Raw genomic sequence first — 22,690 nt, forward strand, 5'->3', positions numbered from 1 at the left:
CCAGAGGGATAAATAAAAAGGAGAAAAAGTCCAAGTTGGTATGCAGCAGTGGGATGAGACAAAAGGTAAAAAACAACTGATTTATTATATGTCTGTGCATTGATCTGTGCCACATAGAGAGAAGTGCCTGTGAGAAAGGCTGATTCCAAATGGAACTGCTGCAAATGAAGCCTGAGCTAATACAGATTTTAGCATTTAGACACCCACAAGAGTAGTTTCTTGTGCTTCATTTTGGCTAGTGCTTAGTTTCATTGATGAGAGATTCATATCTAGGCCTATCCATTTCTAGCATAGGAATGCCTGAAAAACTTTCACCCACCACTTCTTAAGTAATGTTATATTAGAGTTTGTCATTCCAATCTTTTGGACTGCACAGTGAGATATATAACTTTGCTATCCCTGAGCGATGGTACCATGATTCAGTATTTGTCAACATGAAGTTGTGTTTAATCAAAATATTTATTTAGAGCACATATCTCCTTTTAGTTACATGATCTGAAATCTTTTTCCTTGAGAATATCTAATAAAGTCTTCCACCTTTGTTTTATATCTTTTGTTGCAATTTGGGAGATCTTCCTTTTTGTCTTTGAATGGAAGCCTGGCTTTGATAGCTGTACCTTTTCTTGTGCTAATGCAGGATCCCTATGTAATTATTGCCCTTGAAGGGAGTACGTGCATTATCCTGTTTGCTGTTTATTGCTCTTCAAATTTTTATCAGGGCTGAATCTTGATATCCATGTTACATAGTTTTACATGCCAACAATCTGCCTTTTAACAGGATATTTCTAATTTTCTTCTAGGAATTTCAAACAATTGAAAATGACTCCCAACGAGGCATACAAGAATCTGATCAAAGGTCTCAATGTTTTGGACTTTACTGAGCATGAAGCCCCATGCCAGCTGCTCCTTAGTGGCGAAAAAGCTTTCCCAATAATGCTTAGTGCCAAAGGGGAGGTCCTCATTGCTGCCTCTCATTACGGGAAGGGACGAGTGGTGGTCATTTCACATGAAGGCTACTTGAAGAGTCGCAACTTCACTTCTTTCCTTCAAAATGCCTTGGAATGGCTCAAACCCTCGCGTGATGCACTGATAGGAATCCACACAAGCTTTGACTTACTGCTGAAGACGATTCATGGGAACAAGGTTCAATCCAGTGCACAGTTCTCAGACTGCTTTGGGGTGTATTGCATGAATGCCTATGATGATAGTCAATATAGGGACATCATCATGTCCATAAAGAGAGGTGCAGGTATCCTTATTGGTGGTCAAGCCCGGACCTGGTCTCATCATCACGGCCTTGTGAATGTCATGGATGAATTCCCTGGAAACAAAGTGACAAGTGTGGCTGGTATACATTTCACTGGCAATATCGCTGAGGCAGGAATTTTCCCTGTCACCAAGGATATGCCAATTAATCCAGTACTTGTTCAGTGAGTATCACAATTTATATCATCGTAATTTGATTTAATGTCTTTGTATTCTGTGTTGGAACACAATGTTATTATTGTTTTTAATCATAGAAATGTGACCAACTCTATTACTAAAGGTGTCACTTAAAAAGTAGTACTTTTAAGTAGGGGTGTTCAAAATTATAATTAGGGTGTGTGAAATGAGATATTTGCCGCAACAATTTGGTGGTGCAAAATGTGATAATACCACGGGTGATGCTTTATACTTAATAAATAAACAAAATATGTAATTTACAGCCTTAACTCATTGTTCAGAATTCCGAGCTCACATGGAAGTCCCAATGAGGTCTCATTTGAAGCTTGAATCCCAGTCAGGGCTCCAGGATGCCAAATATATTCTCTCAAATGTCCTTTGTGTGACGCCAGTGCCCATGGTCAAAGACTGTGAGCTAAAGCAGGTGGAAAGGGATTGGGAGCAGCACATTGCTGCAGGGCAGGACCTTTGACTAACCTGCTATGCCCGCCAAAGCTAGTGTAGCATCTTACTCATCTTATTTCCCCACCTGGTATTCTCGGCTCTGTGAGGAAATTCAGGTTGCCCACTAGAAAGGGTTCCGAGCATTGTTTTGTTGTGTGCAATGTTCCAGAGTAGTTCATGTTCCATGGAAGGGAGATATTGGGATTCCAACTCCAGAAGGAGTGTCACTAACTGCAACAACTCTTCTTCATAGCATCTGTTGTTTCCCGCTGTGTATTTCATGGTTGTAGCCCTTATTAAGGCATTACAGGCTCCCAATATGCCAAGAAGGGATGCTACTGATCCATGATTCTGTGTGAAATAGAAGTTGGATTCCTGTATGATGTAGTTTGTAAATGTGATTTTATTCCCCCCCCCATGCTCTAAGGTGTCAACGCCTTCCTCTTGTTCAAGAATTCTGTGGTCAAGAATGACTTCATCAAGTGAGTGGTCCAAAAAAAACATACCGGTATTAGCACCTGTAAATCCAGATGAAGGTCTTTGCTTGACATCAGAAAATAATCAAGTTTTGAAAACAATCTTGGTGCGCTTGAACTGTAGGTGAGTGATCTATGTGAATTAATGGAAAAACAAAAACTGAGAAACCACATTGGAGAAAACCAAATCATGAAAAAATAATTTTAATAAAAGACAAGTTTACGAAAATACAAAAAAATCTAAATTTAAGGAAAGATATTTTTAAGGAAAAATCCAAAATGACATTAAACTTGGGTAGAGTTTAGGACTGGTGAGGGATTTTAGGGGTCCGGAATGGGTAGTGTTCAGGCATAGAAAGAGTGTTTTAGGGTTTAGAACTGGGTGGCATTTAGGGCTGGTGAGATGTTTTTGTAGGTATCAGGAATGGGTAAAGTTTATGGGTGGTGAGGGGATTTTATGTTACTTGGATGAGTAGAGTTTAGGGGAGTGAGGTGTTTTTCTGAGTTTGAGGATGTGTGGAGTGTAAGGATGTTAAGGGGTTTTAGGGTTCATGGATCGACGGTGAGGGTTTTTAAGGCCCAGTTATGGGTGGAGTTTAGGGCCGGGGAAGAGTATTCAAGATTCAGGTTTGGATGTAGTTTATAGTGCTGAGGACTTTTAAAGATTCAAGGATGAGTGGAATTTATATGTAGAAAGGGTTTTTTACGGTTCAAGGATGGGTAAAGTTTAGTAGTGGAGAGGGGTTTTTGTAGGCCTGGGTGGATCTCGCGGAGTTACCCAAAAACTCCACCAAATTACGCAGCGTTTCGTGAGTTGGTGGAGTATTGCTCGGCCACCCCTAATGAAGTCCCCTTGGATGCTGAGAGTAGTTGGGGGCCAAGAACCCCTTCTGTTACCACTAGTAAATCCCACACAGCGGGATTGCTGAGACCTCATCGGAGACCCAGCTGCCATTTTCAACCACTCTGCAAACATGGATGGATGGTATTTAGGGGTGGTGAGGGTTAGCTAATTAAAAGCATCTGAAGTGACATAAATCTGAAATAAAATTCCCCGAAGTAAAGCACTGAAATAAATACCTCCGACAAAACAGTCTGAAAGTGAGCTCTGCAACCATTGCATTTTAATTGATTTCTAAAAAATGGTAAATGCCATTCATTCTGAAATTTCCCATTAAAAAGTCTGGATAAAATGGTTTCTCAGTAATGATATTGTATGAAATTGTTTTTTATGAAATCACATACAGCAGTAGGTGAGTACCATTCACCTGGGTGAAAGTGACACCAAACATTTTTGAGGCACATGACTTTTGTGAAGCTAGCCAGGCAAGTTGGACCCTGACATGGGACACTACATCATATCCCAGAAAGGTTTGCTCCTTTTCATCATGGTACATGCAGTACACAATTTGAGCGTCCCTCAGTGTTGAATGTAGTGATTAAAGTCAACATTGAGGGGAGTGCAAATTGTGGACTGATGTACCATGATGTAGTGTCCGGCCGTACTCTTTTCCCTGCCCAAACTGATTTTCATGACCTCCTCCACCATTTATCACTTATTCCTGATGTTTCTTTTTTAAAAATTGTATTCTGGCCCACTGATTTACACTTTATCCGGCCTGAGACTGGAGAGTACGGGCCAAACCAGATTCTGGCTGGACTGCGGACGTAAAGATACAACTCGTAAATGGCCTCTGTGAATACCAAAAGTTGTAAAGTTAGGATTTTGTTTCAGATTTCCTTAGTGAATCAGGCCCAGAGTCTTTAGAATTTAGTCTCTTAGCTCTAATTGGTCAGTTTGTCTTGGGGGACACCTCTGGGTCAAGGTGTTTTTTTGTTTTTCTATATTATGAAGCAGAAGAGAGGTCCAGTTCTGGGTCCTAGGATTTGGACCATGTGTATAAGAAATGTTCTAGTCGGGCACCCTCCAGTCAGCCCACCAGTCACAACCTGAAGGAAAGTAGGATCTGCTTCTTATGGTTACCCCCACTTTTTGCTTCATGTTACATTGTTTTTGACTAGTCTGACTGGGATCTTGCTAATCAGGAACCCAGCCTATCTGCTTTCTCCCTAAACTGTTATGTTATATACTTAGGTACACTCCAGATTGGATACTGGGGTACTCTTGTCAGTCCCTAGTATATGGTACCCATGTACCCAGGGCATAGGTACCCCAGATGCCTCCCATAGGCTGAAGCTTGAATTAGGCCAGCCCTTGCAGCCTGTGTAAGTTGGTGCATGCACTGCTTACTTAAGATATAGGTTTACTATATCTGAGGGTCACTACACTTAAAACCTATATGTTACCCCTATAGCAGGCCTTGGGAATCCTAAAGGCAGGGTGCTTGGTTCTAAGTGAGAGGGTGCCACTGCATGAGCAGGACACCCCTGCAGCCTACGGAGTCCATACTCCCGGGTTGTTAGTGATGCAGCAATTTACGACATATAGAGTGACATTTTGCGACCCGTGATGACCAACTCTTAAACGGCTGAAAGTAACCCTATGGTGTTTGGTGTAAAACATTGTGGAATCATACCCCCACGCCGGTAACCAGAAACAAGCTTTGTGAGGTCCCTGGTGTTCCTGATACCATCTTTGTAGTCCCGGGCAGCCCAAAAGGGTTGCTGCCAACCAGAGACACATTTTTGCCCTCCTGCTGCTGAGCCAAGCTTGCACAGGGGAAGGCAGAACAAAAGACCCTGTCACAGGGAGGTGTGACCACCTCCCAGACAGCATTTAGTGTATTAGGCATGGGTGAGTGCGCATGCCAGTAATCGTAAGTCTGCATGAGGGGCCCATTTGGTGTCCCTGTGCATAGTGCAGTTCAAACCAGGCCTGGGAGCCATTGGCTCCTGCTCTGGTGTGAAACTGGACAAAGGACATGGGAGTAACCTCCCCACTGTCCAGACCCTCCCCTGAGAGGGCCCCCTGAATCTGTCCAACCCTATCCCGTGGGTACAAAAGAGCTTACCCGGCTGTAGGATGCTAGATTCGACGTGGACCAGATTCTGAACCAGAAACCACTGAACTTCGACCATTTGGGCACTCTGGACTTCACTGGACTAAGTTTCGGCCCGACTTCATCTCCCACTCCGTCCAAAGCATCACCTGTGCTCATGCACCATACAGTTTTTTTTGTTTATTAAGCTTTATTCGATTTTTAAACAAAATCATAAAAGCACAGATATACAATACATTTAATAAAATCATAGTGTAATGCGAGCATATAAGGAATATTAAAAAGGCATTATATTATAAATAACAAGCTATGTTTAGAAAATTGGCAGATCAGGTGGTACACCAGTAAAATGATTCCATGGATACATAATTTAAACGAAGAAAATCCATTACAATACATAAAATCCTTTTAATGTAAAAAGGAATAAAGTTAAAAGTTTAAAAAGGTCAATTTCCGGGCATCAATTTGCAGGTACTACAGGTGATTCCCATAGGTTCAGTGCTTTAAATGGGCCGGTACTCACCGGTACTGAGTACCGGCACTTCTTACATTTATCCCTCTGAGTACCAGCACTTTTCTATTGCAGAGGAGAGTACCGGTACTCATAAAACGCTGTTGCTGGCAGCCTTTCATTGTGTAGATCTGAGCCATTCCCAGCTGAACAATTCAGCATGGGCTCATCTGCACACCGTCGGGGTGTTCACCATCATGCTGTGCTGCAAACACAGACATCGAGTCAGCCCGGTGGTGACAGCGTAATTAAGAAAGCTGTGGGAGGTTACTAGGTTCGAATGGCTTTAATCCCACGTGATTCTTTTGTTAACTGTCTGTTTATGTTTGTCTACTTGTATGTGTCCTTGCCTATAATTGTTTTTGTGTGCGACGAAAACGAGAGCAAAGGGCGGGGGTAGTGGGGAGAATAGAGACGCTATATTAGAAGTTATATTAAATGAAATGTGTGGAACGCTTTGTATGTGCATGTCTGCTTGCTTCTTTGTGTCAATCTAGAATATATATACAAGGAAACTTTAAAATATCGCTGTGTTTGGCTTTCGTTGTGTGTAATGTGTAAACAAACCTGCGTTGTTTATTGGAAGAAATTTCTTGTGTTTTGGTATGTGCTGCAAGTAGTATCGAAGTCAATAAGTATCGGCATGTCTTACCCTAAGCCCCGCCCTTAGCCCCACCCACTCACCATATGTAAATGAGTACCTGCACTATTTTCCCCCCATTTAAAGCACTGCATAGGTTACATGGTCTTCCTTAAAGAAATTAAAGTACTCAAATAAGAAGCCCAGGGGCGGTGGGTGAGATTTTAAAGTGGTGAGGCGCAAACTAATTAGCATACAGCACTGTAGCGAGCGAGCGCAGCGAGCGAGCCCGAACTCCAAAAGGGGGGTTGGGGAGGGTTACCCCCCCAAGAAAATTTTGAAAAAAAGAAGAAAAATCGTGCATTTTCAAGCAAATTTGAGAAAGCAGGAAGGTTAATAAAGCAATTGTGAAAGTGCAGTTATTACATTAATAGATGGCATAACATAGGTAGCTGCTTATTCAGTATTACCACAGAGCTTCATACATTCTGTCCTATTATGCTCAGGTGCTGAATTCAGACTATAAGACTTTCATGGAAATCTCAGCTCTAAGAGTAGAAGAAGTTACACAGCAGTGTAATGGTTGCCAGGTTCGTTCCGCAGGAGCGTCAGGAACTTGAAGAAAAGTCCACAGTCTTCCCCTACCGCCTTCTGACTCTATTAGACTCTAGAGTAACGAATGGCACGCATGGGGAAAACAGGGAAACAAAACAAGGAAAGGCGGGGGAAGAAAAACAGTCTTACAATATACTGAACATTAGACTCTAGAGTAACGAATGGCAAGCAAGGGGAAAACAGGGAAACAAAACAAGGAAAGGCGGGGGAAGAAAAACAGTCTTACAATATACCGAATATAAAAGAGGCAGCGCAATGCGCTGTTACCGTGATTCTGGTTGAGCTGAGCTTTGTACACACTTCACATAGGTCCACGCAAGTACCCCAAACATAAATGGTATAAAGGTTTTCGCAATTTGCCAAGGGGAAAGGTTTGATAGGCAACACAAGCAACGAATCGTTCACCCTGCGGGAGACAGGTCCGGCCAGTGAACAAAGGTGAGCAAATCTGTGTAGTCTCCAAATAGAACAAACACTACAAAACTTTTAAAAACAGAGATAACAATGCATTTCTTACCTCAATCAGAATTTTTTGTATTCAACCAACAAGTAGCAGCATTCACTTTTTGTAAAGGAAATCCGCACGTCTGTCTTTCAGTGTAGCAAACTTGTCAATTACTTGCATATTGAAGTCCGGTATCGTTTGGACTAGCTTGCTCTCTACAGACAGCATCGCCAAAGCATTTAGTCTTTCCTCTAGCATGGTGTTTCTGAGGAATGTCTTTATACGCTTTAAGGCTGAAAAACATCGTTCAGCTTCTACTGTTGTCATTGGAGTCGTAATCACAATTTTGAGTAAAGTCACTGTCTCTGTAAGTGAGTTTTCCATATGCAGTTTATGAATTAACCTCAGCAAACTCAAGGCGCGTGTGGCCTTCCGGTACACAGGCATTCCGTAGAGTACAGTTAACTCAGTTCTCAACTGCTCTTTTTTGAGCATAGGATATGCTTCCGCAGCCTGATTCAGAGCAGGCTCAGGGAAGGATTCATCATATTGTGCAAACTCTTTACTTTGCAATAAAGTGGCAGTCACCAAATGTTTTGTGAATGAAAAACCTTCTTTTGCCTGCACAATTACAATGTCACATATCTCCTTTCCAATTCGTACCAGAGAGGTGATGTTTTGTCTGCGGTTTGCAAAAATAGAATGCTCTGGCAGTTTGCTCTCCAAATCGTCAACCCCATCTCTCACTTCCATTATCTTTTGTACAAATGCAGATGTAACGGCTTTCATAGAGACAGTATCTATGTCTTTTCGTTGTAACCGATCGTATAATCCATCAACATGAGTCATTATGTCATGGAATAAAAACAGTAAGAACTTAAACTCTTTGTGTTGTAGTGTTCTAAGAAAGCCATGGGCTTCATTCTGACTTGTGCGATCAAAGTCTTCTCTGGATGATATGGCGAAAAAACATTTCTCAAGGCCCTCCCTCTCTTCAAAGATTAAGTTGACTGTACGAATGTGAAAGTTCCAACGAGTTGAGGATCCCCTTGGTACGCTTTTGTCCACAATCTCATGAAGGGCTTCTGTTCTTTTGGGGGAACGTGTGAAGAATGCTGCTATGCCTCCGATATCCTGAAAGAAAACTCGTGTCTCTCTGATCTTTGATACCGCCTGTTGCATAATAAGATTGAGTTGGTGGGCGTAACAGTGCACAAAATGAGCATTAGGGTACACATCTCAAATTCGTTTCTGTACTCCACCAAGGTTTCCACTCATTACGGATGCACCATCATAGCTTTGTACGATAAGTTTTTGTTTTTGAGGCAGGTCCGGGAAAATTAAGTCCAGTTGACAGAGTATAGCTTCAGTGATGGTTGCTGCACTAGAGTCTTTTAAATGTGTGAACCCAAAAAACCTCTCCACAATGTTTCTGTCACTGTCAAGGTACCGAAACACTAACACGGACTGTGTTTTAGTAGCCACATCAGTGGTGTCAACAGCCTGAATAGCCACAAAGTCTGTGTTTCGCAACTCTTGCACAATATGGCTTTTTATAATTTCGAGCATACAGTCAAGGAGTTCATTTTGTATTGTATTAGAGGTGCCCTTAAAGACTGTAGCACGTGCTAAATGTGTTTCCAAATCCTTGTCTATGGTTGACATTAAATCCACTAGGCCTCGGAAGATCCCAGGTTTTGAGGAAGTTTCTGATTCGTCATGGCCTCGCAATGCCAGTTCGAAAGCCCCACAGAAACGAATGCAATCAATGATCCTGGATAGATTTTGTCTGTTCCTATCAACAGCTTCATTGTGTTTTTGAATGGATTTGCGATATACATCATTTATCTGCTGCTCAATTGGTGCGTCTTCCCCCAACATTCCCAGTCTTGTCAGGTTTTCCAGATGATTTCTTGTGAGCGCATGCTTCTTTATTTTTTCAGCGATGTGCTTCAGGTCTACCATTCCTTGCCGTGTCCAAGAAAAGTCACCACCAAACAGCAAGCAGGGGAAGCAGAACAGAGAATTTTTTACAGGGCACCCTGTAAGCCAATCAGCTTTTTTGTACCAGGCATTTGAGAATGTTCGTTTTGACATTTTTCCTCTGTCCTGGGTAGTTTGCTGTAGGTTTATTTCAGGCTGATGAGGTCCTAATTGCTTTATCTGTAGTTTTTGTTCAAGTGGCCGTGACTGGAATTACCTTGCAATCAGCTCTTGTACTGTATTCATGATGGTGTGTTGCTGGCCTTACCAATATATATATTATAGAAGCCTGTCACTAATCAAAAGTACAAAGTATAAGGTGCAGTGCAATAATATGAAATTTCAGTACAAATACAAAATACAGCCATACTGCCTCCTGCCTCTCTATGCCATAGCGGTTGCTGGAGGCACTGAAAGAGATACTGCTTCAGGGCCTGGAGAGTGACCACATACTACATAGCCCTAACTCCCATGTAAAAAATATATAGCATCAGTTTGCTTACCTTTAACACTGGTCACTGGTGTTTGCTGGGTTGTAGCCGGGGTCGGGTGAGAGAGCAGCAAAGGAGGTTGGGGTCCTCTTGTTGTTTGCTGATAAACCTGTCAATAATCAAAATACAACGTATAAGGTGGAGTGCAATAATATGACATTTCAGACACCGGGCACATGTTTTTCTGGAGTTGGAGATGTACACTGGTTACAGAAAAACGAATAGCACACACATTGGACAGGCCATATTCACAAGCTGATACATAGACGTCTTTAACTTGCACAACTTTTGACCAATAACATTGGGTTTACCTCTAAGTAATGGTACATGCCCAGGTTCCTAATGACTAGGATGAGTGTCTCATTTCCTTGAATGCATATCTAGTACTGATCCCCTTCCAGCATCACCGATTCAATCCTTTACCCAGACCAACTATCTGTGTTCCGTCATCATTATCATTATCATCATAATCACCATCATCAGCAACGAAATAATCAAATTGTATTTCTAAAACAATATATACCAAGAGCATTCATGGATCAAAGACATGGGGCATTAGTACAAGGGCATTATAGACTTTGGCATTTGTAATGCCACATATGTATCCCGGCCGTCAAACTTTAAATGAGGCCTATAATGTTTTTGTAATCCTGCTACATTGGAGTAACTGATCATTGAGTTTTAGATGGTCTGGTAATAACTTCGACAAAGTGAAAGGCTAGGCAGGAAATTCTCACTCACTTGCAGAGGCCTTCTTTATACTTGGTGGAGCTAAGAAATCTGTACTGCTAAATCTTAGGGGCTCGAAGGATGATAAATGTATAAACTATTTTTCAGATAGTCAGCAGTTGCACTGTATATTATTTGATGGGCCAGGATTTTATTCTTTTTTTCAGATTTATATAGCACAAAATCAGACCAAAGACATTGGGGTGCTTTACATGAGCACCATATTACTTTACACAAGATCAGATTTTTTTTTTGAAAGGCACAGGGAGAGTAAGTGATTTGCCCAGAATCACAGGATGTTGAGCCGACCCTGGGACTCGAACCTGGTGACCCAGTTTCAAAGTTGGCACTCTGGCACCTAGGCCACATCTCCTATCACAGTCTTGGTCGACCACAATATAGCAAACATAAATGCTGCGAAATCACTAGATTCTTACTACAAAGAAAACTCAAACTCGTATAAGTGTGCTATCCAATAGGGCCTAATAACATTTGAAATGAGATTTTAAGCACCTCACTAAGGGCTGACCTCACTTCTACAAAAGACCTCAAACAGTGTCCAGACTCGTCACGTGTATAGATCATCTCAAACCTCCACTTCTGCACCACACACTAAAATGAATGCATATTGAAGCTGAAACTGAGTCATTTCACACTGCACTGCATCATACCAGAGCTCTCCATGGCGGCTCTCCAAACTACTTTTCCTTTAAACTAACCCGCTCTGCCGGTCAGCAGTGTCGGAGAAATTCCGACAGCCTCTTTCTATAAGTCCCAACACCCAAGAAATTAAAAACTCAACTATGGAGCACAATCGTTTTTCAGGAAATGCGAAATGCATACACGACCTGGAGCACCACCCTTCCAATGATCAAAACACTGATCTCCTACAAAACTTTAAAGAAGGAACTGACTGTCCGGAAAGGCTGCGCTAAACATTAGACGAAAGCAGGAGGCACAAGCAAAATAAAGAGGATCTGAAAATATGCACCGGGCCCCAAAGTGCCACAGGTGCCCGAGAGGGGTCGGGCAGAGACAGAGAGCAGGGAGGAATTGAGAAAGGAAGCAGAAACGTCGAATGAGCGAAGGAAAAACAAGCATTGGCTGGTGGGAGAACCTGTGGCACTTTGGGGCCCGGCGCATATTTTCCCATACTCGTCTGATCGTTCTCCCTAATTACAGACTGAGTTAAAAAAAAAAAAATGTTGGTTTTGAAAGTTCTTTCCTTTCATATACTTGTATTTTACCTGCGCGCAGCTGGTCTGAGGTGATTCGCTTTCTGCGCAGTTAGAGTAAATCCGTGGGGGTTGGGATCAGGGTGCCTGCCTTCTACATGGCCCGTGGTTTGTTTTTAAGGTTTGGGGCATTAGAGGTGACCGAGACAGCTCCCTCGTGACCTTCTTCACCCCCTCTTCCTATCCCTGCCACACCCCTCGCGCCCTACAGCCATCGTCTGTGCTGTCTACTTATGGCACCATGAAACAATTTAGTGTACTGCTGCATTAAAAAAACGACAAAAATAACTATAGCTTTGGAGTAGAGCTGGGACCTTTTTCAGACTCCTGCCTGTGTCACCCCTTCACTATGCCCTTGCACGTGACGCACACAAAGACTAACACGTGCAAAGAACAGACTCGCGCTGTGTCACACAATCGAACATCGCTCTGAGAGGCCAATAATTGCATGAGCATGCAATCTGCATCCCTTCATGAAACACGCCTTGCTTAATGGGGGCCTTGATGAACACCCACTCATGTCATCTAGACATCAGAAGTTCCGTTCAGTGCATGCTCTGTGGAAGACTGTCCGCTTATTTCACACATCAGCTCCCGCTCCCGGCCTCTTCTTTTTCAGACTCCTGCCTGTGTCACCCCGGGCCTTCACTATGCCCTTGCACGCACACAAAGACTAACACGTGCAACAGACTCGCGCTGTGTCACACAATCGAACATCGCTCTCTGAGAGGCCAATAATTGCATGAGCATGCAATCTGCATCCCTTCATGAAACACCCCACACACGCGTCGCCTTGCTTAATGGATGGGGCCTTTGATGAACACCCACTCATGTCATCTCTAGACATCTAGAAGTTCCTGCGTTCAGTGCATGCTCTGTGGAAGACTGAAAGTGAGGTACGTGACAGACAGTTTTGCCCTACTGTGTAGCGCTCGCATCACTGAGGCGCTGGCGTCTCTGCATGCAATAAAGTCAACTTCCTGAAAACAATTAGTGTCACTCACCTTGGTACGACGTCACGTACGATGGCAGCGCGAACAGAGGGAACTCTTCTTCCTTCTGATTCAGATCAGACGGCGAGGCGAGTGCGACTGGTCTCGTCACGTGTCTCACAGCAGAGGGAAGATTTCAGAACAAACTGTTAAGTCTTACACTAACGGCGGCGCGCATGGCCAATCACTGAATGGCTTCATATGCTGAAGTCACAGTGATTGGCCAGCAGCCGGATACAGTGCTGAGCGGCCTGCCTGAGCCACCCACGCGGCATCCAATGATGGATTGCCTGTCCTTGGCGCGGTTGACCAGCCAATCCTGGCGCTGCATAAGCGCCAGGATTGGCTAGGGGGTACACACAGCACTCGCCCTCTCGCCTTCCAAACGACGGGGCCGGCTAAACGCACCCCCCCCCCGCGTCTGTCTCAGGCCAGCGTCTACATAACGCTGACGCGCATGCTCGGGTAAGTTTCTGCCCATAATGCGCAACTCGCCAACCCCGACTCTCAAACTCGTTACTTTATTTAAGTTTAAATGCCGCAGCCAGCCAGCCAGCCAACCCGGCCTCACCCCCTGCGCACTCCCTATTTAAGCGGGTGTTTCCCGGCCGGAACCCCCGCTGAAAGCGTTTTTATTATTGTATGGAGCTCGTCGTTGTGCCCGCAGCAGGTGCGTCCACCAGGCTTAGTGGGGCTACGCCCCTACGCCCCAATGGACGCACCGCTGCTGAAGAAGCCACTGCATTTACCTCCAAAACTGTTTCCAGCCGCTTTAATTTACAGTACGCTGCCCTACATCCTCTAATTCCCCATTTGATAAAAATTGGTTGCCTCAAAAAATTTACAGAAAAGAATCAAATGAATGTTCGATTGGTCTGATAAGCTGTCACAAGGGCATTTCACCAGGTATTTTGACCAATCGTTACGGTTGGGGAATGTTACCAGGCGGAAAAAAGTATCCGTCCGAAACCTAAACAATAACATTCTTGAAAAAGGGCTAGGGACCAGTAATAAATATGTCTGTATGTCTGTATGAAAGGTGAAAGCCTGGCCCATCTTAGTAGTAAATTTATCTTTTATTTTGAGCCATCTTTTGTTATCTAAAAAGTCCATAATCAACAGATTTCAAGCACGTTGGTTTCTCAAAATATTCTATGTGGCCAATGTCTATTGCCATGGTTTTTATATGTTTCAGCCATTTAATGTTTCTCACTCCATCTAACTGTAAGCAATCCCGAATAACATCTCTATTAGGCCATGTCTCTGGGGTGACCCAGATCTTGTGCCACAAGAGAAGCGGGGAGGATTTAATCGTATCCTCTATATATGCAGTCCCCAGTTCTCTATGGCTAAAAAACATAGACATGGATTTCGGTGTCGCCAATAAATAGCGAATAAAATCATTTTCCGTGCGTTGTATCTGGTCGGTTTTAACAAAACCCCAGATGCCCGCACCGTAGATGCCAGTGGGAATACATTTGGCTTTGTATATTTGCAAAAGTTCTTTTACTGGCCGGCATCCTAACTTCCTCGAAAAGTTTATCTGGGCACTCTTTGCTCTACTAATTGCGAGGTTTCTGGCTTGTACTGCCTTGGACCAGTTTCACCTACTATCGAAGTTTACTCCCAAATAAGTAAAACTGGTAGTGTTTTCGATTTTTTTCTTGTTTAAGAAGATTGCCTTGTTTGTTTTTAAGGAGAAACCGCATCTCATAGAGTATGTTTTCGAGACATTGATCTCTAGTCCCCGAGCACTCATGAAATCCGAGAAGTTGACTACCGCCCTTTGCAGACCAATGACCGTGCGTGATATGATTGCAGCGTCATCCGCGTATAGGAGGATGGGAATTGGACTTCCCCCTACCGCCGGATAATCGCATTGAAAGGACTTAAGGTGCTGTCCCACGCTATTTATATATAGGATAAAAAGAAAGGGTGCCAGAATGCACCCTTGCCTTACTCCTCTTTTGATTACAAATTTATCGGAACATGCACCCTCTCTCCGGTACCTTACCCTTGCTCCTGCGTCCCTGTACAGTTCTTTAATAAATATTATGATCTGCTGCTCCATGCCTATGTCATCTAATGTCTCCCATGGCATGGAGTGATCTACACAGTCGAACGCGGAGCTTAGATCCACGAACGTTATAAAAAGGGATTCATTTTTTGCTTGGGTGTATTTCGCAGTTAGCAATGTTAAATTGAGGCCCTGTTCTATTGTCCCCTTACCTGAGCGGAAACCATATTGTAGTGCGGAGATGATCTGATTTTCATCCGCCCATTCCTGTAGCCTGTTAAGAACGATCCTGCCTGCTACCTTCATTAGAGCATCCAGAAGGGATATAGGTCTATAGCAGGCAGGATCGTTTCTGTCCCCCTTTTTAAAAATAGGCACCACTATAGCCTCTGGCCAGGTTGGAATAAAGCCTGTGGCATTAGCACTGTTTAAAACATTTGTTAAAAGAGGTGACCACAGCTCTGGTTCGGATTTGTATATGTCAATCGGGACACCATCCGGTCCCGAAGCCTTCCCTGAGGCGCTTTCTTTGATGGCCCACTTCACCTCCTTGTGGTCGAAGACAATCCCCAATGGGAACGACTCTGAGCGCTCCTGATTGTTGGTGGATTTGTTGTTCACCCTTGTCTTGGGGTTTTCATACAAGTTAGAAAAGTGTTTGACCCACACATCTCCTGGTACAACGTGATCAATAATATCTATATCTCTTTCTGAAAAGAAGGGAGCGTTTACTGCCCTCCAGAACATAGTGTTATCATTTTGTAAACACGCTTCATGAAGGCTCTGCCAAAGTTCATGTTTTAATTTTAACTTTCTATTGGCTATAGCGTCTCGGTATGATTTACATGCCTGTCTAACCATTTCCAATGATCTTGGAGTTTCGTGTAGGGCGGATATTAATTTTTTGTGTTCCTTTGAGCAGTCTTTGTGGAACCAGCCTTTCGATTTACCATGGTCTTTTTTATGGGCAATAGTCAACAAATTCATTATCTCACCCGTAATCTCCCCAAAGGAATCGAGAACTTGTTGATGACTTTCAGTTACAGACAAGCAAATTAGTAAGTGATCAAGAACTTTAGTCGCCAGTTTCTTCAAAAAGATTTTTGGGTCTACTCTCTCCCATTTTATGCAGTAGCCGTTTGTACTACCTAAGCTTATAGGCGTATGGTAAATCAGCTCATTGGGTTGTATCAATGCTTGTGATTTCAGAGAGACCACTATGGGATAATGATCACTGAAAGCATGATCTAATGTCTCCCAAGACCCGACTAATAGCCTATGCCTACGTGACAGAAGAGTGAAATCTATTATGGAGTTCGCCCCTCTTCCATTAAAGGCCGGTTTGAAGTCCACCATTGGGGTACAAATTTCGTTAATGAAGTCCATATCAAACTCAAGAATCAGGGTGTTTAACAAATCCCCTATCCGTGAGTAAATAAAGTGGGTCAGCACTTCTTCCCTATTTTCCTTCAGAGGACATATACCCGTGTTGTTACCAGTGCAAATAAAACAATTAAAATCGCCTACCCATAGGAGGATCAAATCTCCACCGCCTGATTGCTCTAGCGATTTTAACGAAACATGGGCATGGGCATTATTATAAAAGTTTATAATGGCTAGCTTTTTTAATCCCGGCCTGCTAACTAATAAGACTTGGTAATACTCTGTTGAAATAAATTTTAAAACTTTAATATCAGATGTGTTTGAAATATAAGTGGATAACCCACCTTTATTTCTACCATGTTTACCATTTTTACTTGGAATGGCTGGTGTATGAAAGGTTCGAAAGCCCTTCAAGTGTAACTCGTGGGCCAGCCATGTTTCTTGGAAACATAAAATATTATATTTAAATATTGTCTCTTGCCATTTGGGATCGACCATTTTGTTCCTTAGACCCGCGATATTCCAGGAAATGACTGGTTGGCCTTTGTATATACTCATTTCCAAAGAATCTGCCTTTCCTGTAGGGCTAATTATGTCAGTTAGATTTTTTGTCTTGCTTATTTTCTTGCAACCTAAGGCTGGAAGAAAATCGCAATCCCACACGATCGTATTACTTCCGGGTGGCAGTCAGTTAACCCCCTCCATCCCCATGAGTGCAGAGAAGCGATTTGAGGTGGCGATGTTAAACATGGGTGGCACTTCGATGCAGGTACTTTGATTTCCCGTTCTCCGGGTGTTACCCACTGGAGCCTTTGGATAGAACTAGCTTAGATCTCTGGTGGATATACCTCCCTCATAGCCCCCTGGAACCAATCTCGAATGTGGTTCGTCACCCTGCGATCCCTAAAGTTTATGATGATTGTGTCCCCAGGTACATCCTTCGGTCTTCTTCCCACCCAATCTAGCCTTCTGACATGCAAAATTTCACCATTTAAGTTGGGTGAGAATGGCCTATTTACTCTTAGCCAGTGCATGACCTTATTTTTGAGGGTCTGGTGACTTTCAAATGTTCCTGCTCTCAACTCTGGGACCCCAATTAGAACGATGACAAAAGGTTCGGCCTCCGGTGGCAAGTCTATGTGCTGGGCAGGCCCTATAATCTGTTTATCTTTGTGGGTGGACCTCTGTGAATTAGCTAATGTCTCCTGACCTTTCGTGAAGGCTCGCCCTTTGTCTAATGTTTCCCTGGTATTAGAGAGCTCAGGGGCTGTATTCATAATATCTTTGCCCATAGTGGAATTATCATGAGCTTTAAGCTGCAGGTTATTATTAGTTACGTTGTTGGGGGCCTTAGGCCCTGTCCTCGGCTCGATTACAGTCGGGGTAGATCTTTTATTTGTCAACTCCTATGTAAATTTGAGTTGGCAATCCCTATGTCTGAGATGGCCCCTGGTTGCTCAGTCATACGTTTAACCTTCTCAATTAAAGGCAGGAGCAGTGATTTAATTAAATGCTCAACATTGGTCATTAGTGCTTGCTCCAGGCATGTTGTTAAATGGCCCTGAGTAGCCTCGTTATTTTCTGAGCTTTGGATTTAATTGAAGTTCTGTCGGCCCGACAGGCTTTGGCTCGACTTCCTTTTTGCTTTACCCCACCCCTCTCGCTTTTCGTAGGAATAGCCGGCCCTAATTTTTTAACGCTTACCGGCTTTTCTTGGGCTTGGTTACTAGGGATTATTAGTAATGAATCTTCCATCGAAGAAGGGGATTTCGAGACCAGACTAGTGTTAATGCTAGGGGGATCCCGTTGAATCGGTAAGGATGCTGGAAGATCTTGTAGTTGGGGGGGATGCCTATCAAACTAGTTAGGTCAGAGCTAATGCTAGCATGCATGGGGGTCTTGGCTAATTGAATAGTCCCTAGGGATGAACGTTTTCTCTGCCATTCTAGGGATTTACGCCGCTCAGTTAGCAGGATTTATTTTTCTAATACTGAGGTAGCCCTTGTAATGAATGCATCCAGAGTCCCTTGGACAGAACCTCCTGTTAACGAGGTCCGACCTAAATTCAGCATGTTACTCATAATATGTATTGTGTTTTTGGCACATTAGGCAAGGAAATTTTAAGCAAATAAAATAAAACCTAACTAATATGGAAATAAGTCTTGTTTCTTTGACCTGAATGGGATGCGGACCAAAGGGGGGTGACCCAGCCCTGCCTGGACAGCCCTTTGCCCGGGCTCAGCCCGGAAGCTCCCGTGACGCGGGGAATGACGTGGATATTTGTGCGCCTCCTGGCGCGTTGTCCCGGTATGCGGCTTCCGGCCGCAAGGTCTACTGGGTCTTGTAGTTTTTAATGGGCCCAGGAGTTCACCCCCACTCGGCGGCCGTACTGTAGATGGGAAGATGCAGCTGCGGGGGTAAGCGGGAGCACCAGCACAGGGGAGCGGGTCTGCCAGAGAGATCCAGGTCACAGTTCAGACACCTCCCGTACAGCAGGTAGGGATCACCAAGTTCTCCAGTCAATGTGGGCAAAGGCGGCTCTAGAGGGATTTCTTCCCCTCTCACACACTCCTTTGATTTGGAAATGCACAGAGCTCAGGGCAAGGAATGGCAGGCAGAGCAGTACAAGCGGGCAGACTCCACGACTACATGGCTCTTACAGCCTTTCTTACAGCCTCTCACTACCTTGCGTTGCGTTGCACAGCACACCTCTCATCTCCCGGCTGCCTCTGTCGAGCTAGGCAAAACACCGAGCACACGCAGCCCAGCTGGCTCGGGCTCGGCTTAGACCCAGCTGCCTGCACCATGCCGAGTCCAAGCTGTCCGCTCTCCGTCCAGTCGACAGCTCTGGAGTGCTCACTGCTGGAGCAGGACACAGCTGAAGTGAGTAGCTGTGGATGCCGCCACACGCCTCACGCCGCACACACCGCAAGCAGCTCCTCGACCCAAGAAAACCCGGTTGCCTCCACGCGGGGTGGGGGGGGCTCAGGCACAAGCTCCGGTCGGGTCCGGTTGGGTCAAAAAAACAAAAGAGTAAGCCGCAGCCGCATTGGCCGCCGTCACTGGACCAGCAACACGCCGATACACTGCAACACTGGAGCGCAGCTCAACCGGAACAAGAAATGGTAGAGTATGCGAGATCTGATAGTTTCAAAATGCACCATACAGGCTCCACGCAGGACCTGTCAAGCATCAAGGACAACTGAAGATATTTCCCTTGGAGTGAAGGAGTCACTCCCCCGCAACCACAGGCACCACATCAGGATTGACTGGTCTGCTGCTCCTGAGCTCCTATGGACTCCAAAGGCTCCAGCAACACAGGAGGTAAGTTTTCTAGTCTTGCGGGGTCAGAGCTGCCCTCTCACCAAGTTTGAGGTCAGAATCCCTCATGGGGGCTGCAATACCCATGCCACTGTGCATAACATACTTTTGCAAGTGCATATGCTTGTTGGTGTTTCCAAAATAAGTGCACTGGGCTCCGAGTAGCCCCAACCACTGGCACCATTTCCACTAAAGAACTTGGCCTCCTTGCACTGAGTGCTCTGTGGGCTGTTGCTTTGTGAAACTGCTTGAGGTCCCCTCGCTACTCCTGTGCCTCCGGCCTGTGACTCCTCTTGAGGGTCATCTTTGCTTTCCTTGAGCTTCTCTGGTTTTTCCAGGCCTGCCCTGACTCCCCTGTGTTTGGTGAGTCTCCTAGACCCTGCTGGTCTGAACCGTAACCTTCTTTGACCTTCTGCATGGGTTGCCGTTGCCAAGGCTTGTTGGTGCTCCAGCTGGACACCGACCCCTTAGTACTCGACATCGTTTGTGGAACAGCTCATATCTGGCTCCTGGTTGCCCTCGACATCTCCTGGTCCCGGTGTCTACAGAGAGAAGAACCCCCTCAATGCACCTGAAGCACCCAACATCAGTGGGCATTCGTCTACCGAGCCCTGGTCACGCCTGAGTGACTCAGACTCTGTCCCTTCTGCTTTCAGGTACTCTTCAAGAAGAATCCACCTTTGGATTCCAACTGACACTTTTCTTCCTTCCAGCAGTGGCTCTTCTTCTAAGTCTTCCCTTGAGTTTGACAGCAGTTTCCGACACCACTTCAGCTCTATGCACCCGGCTTCCCTGGGATAGGTAACTCTGGTACTACGGTATCCACGGGTGGAGTGGCTCGCCAACCTCCTAAGTTCCATGGGATTTCTACTAAGTCCACTCAGAAGGGTCCTTAAACTTTAAAACTGCAACCGCGACCCTCCCATAGATTTGCACCCGTGCTCCGTGGGGTCCCTACTTACTCACCTTGGGTGGTTCCTTAGAGTCCCAGTGATTCTACATCCTCCAGACACTGTCTTGACTAGAGTTGTGGTTCTTATACCACTATTTTAGTGTATGATTTGGTCTCCCTCTGGAGCCCACTGTGTATTAGTGCTACTTACGATTGTTTCTGTGCTACAGTATTGTTTGCTTTATGAGCATCTTCGTGCAGAGGATAGTGTGTCTGACTTTTAGTGTGTTATAATAATAAACACATCTTTTTATAACTACTTTGTGGTTCTCTTTTCATTTAATCTATACTTTAAGGTGGTGTTCTGGTAAAACAAGCTGCTTAACATTCCTTCAAGACTAAGCCTGAAGTCTGCTCTCCACAGCTACCACTTGGATAGCTTTCTAAGTGTTAATAAATAATGCTGCAGTGTAAACCTGGACTAGAATGTCCAGGTAGGCTTTAGAGTGTCATGACCCCTAGGGTTCTATGGAAGGCTTCAGTACTGTTGAGACAGCGTGGTGTACACAGCTGTTACTGCTGGCGACATCTACTGGAAATAAACGCTTCTGAACAAGCATCTAGAGTAGTGTGGCTACTACATATATATTTGACCTCTAAAATCACCATAAGGGTTGTTTGGACTGGTACAGGGTTCCCACTTTAACCCCTTCGATGCTTATGACAGAACGGTTCCGTCATGAGCGCCGGTTGGGCTGTGCTTATGACGGAACCGTTCCGTCACGGCCCCACCCGTTTTTTAGAACCTTCAGCACAGCGCGAAAATGTGCGCCGCGCTGAAGGTGTTAATTAGTGGACAGCATATACCAGGCCAACTTCTCACACAAGCTGTTATGGTAAGCCATTCACTCTGCATTTTATGCACATTCTGCAACTGATAGATAAGAGCCTGCCTACCTCTATAGATGTTTTACACACCCTTCTAGTGCCGAAATGTGCCCCATCTCCTCTGTGACTCTGTCCAAAGCATATCTCAGACTTGGCCTAAGCAGGATCACGCCTGACCTAATTTCTCCAATTCTGGTTTCTAGGATCTTCTTGATTGTCTGGAGAATGATTGCAGTGTCCATTGTTAGCTAAGCACCACAGAAATCACCCTGACTTACTCTGTTGTTGCTGCCAGTCTGAGGTTCATTCATTCTTGGGCATGGGTTCAGAGTATTAGTTTGGTGATATATTTTATGAAGTATATATTTCACCATAGCCTTTAGTGACACGTGGAGAGGATTCTAGGGATTGTTAACTACCTCCTCACTGTCTGGTGTCTAACCCTCCTGGCGAGGAAAGAAGTTCTCTTTTCTTTCACTGATATTACTTCTCTTTAAAGCTTTAAGTATGTTGCTCCATCAGGCACTGGAAAGTCACTCATTTTCCAATCTCTGAAGCCCTCAAGCTATCTCTGTCTGGTACCCCTGGAGTTCTGCATACCTAAGGCTCAGTCGTCATTTCTCTCACAGCCAGTCATCCACCCTGCTACTGTGCACATTGGCTCATCGACTGGGGTGTGGGCTGCTCAGGCAGCACATCCCATCACACTCGGCATGTCTGGGGCACTGCACAGCGTGGGCCCCAATATGCCATCTTCTCCTTCAGTCTGCCCGCGTAATGATTCATAGTGAGTTTATCTCTTTAGTGAATCGTGAGTCACTCCATTAGGTGCACTCCATTGCCGGTGGTTGGTGTATAGTTCTCGTCGATACTCCATCTCCTTCACAGTTTGGTCTCTTGGCAATCAGACTACGATCTGTGGTGGCTTTGACATGCAATCTGCCAACCCATTCGGTATTTATTTATGGGAGAGGATCTTGGTTTCTGCTACTGTGGTATATCATTAAGTAGGACTAAATTAAGGCCTGTTAGGAGCCATAGAAAGTTGTGTCTGTCATGTTTGGCTTTTAGCCCAGGCTCCACCCTATCTTCATTTGTATTCTTAGAATCATTTGAATCTGGGAGACTATTGTTTTGGAGGGCCAGAAACTCAGAAATTCATAACCTCTGAGATTTCCACAATAACCTACACATCCTGCTTCAAGGGCTTCGTTTTGTTGTTGAAGGAATGACAGAGTCTTAATTTTATGATTTATCCAATGCAGAAAATACATGGGGTAGAGGG

At 44.5% G+C, this 22,690-nt stretch overlaps 1 protein-coding gene across 1 annotated transcript in view; it reads left to right on the plus strand.

Moving 5' to 3' along the window:
* Positions 1-819: 819 nt before the first annotated feature.
* LOC144827650 (TRPM8 channel-associated factor homolog) overlaps positions 820-22,690 on the plus strand; it is a 340,419-nt gene continuing 318,548 nt past the window's right edge. Inside the window, exon 1 of the mRNA XM_078685891.1 lies at positions 820-1,430. Coding sequence (XP_078542017.1) covers positions 820-1,430 — 611 coding nt within the window. The remainder of the gene's footprint in view (positions 1,431-22,690) is intronic.

Source organism: Lissotriton helveticus, chromosome 4_1, assembly GCF_964261635.1.
Source record: "Lissotriton helveticus chromosome 4_1, aLisHel1.1, whole genome shotgun sequence".
In the NCBI taxonomy this organism is placed as follows: Eukaryota; Metazoa; Chordata; class Amphibia; order Caudata; family Salamandridae; genus Lissotriton; species Lissotriton helveticus.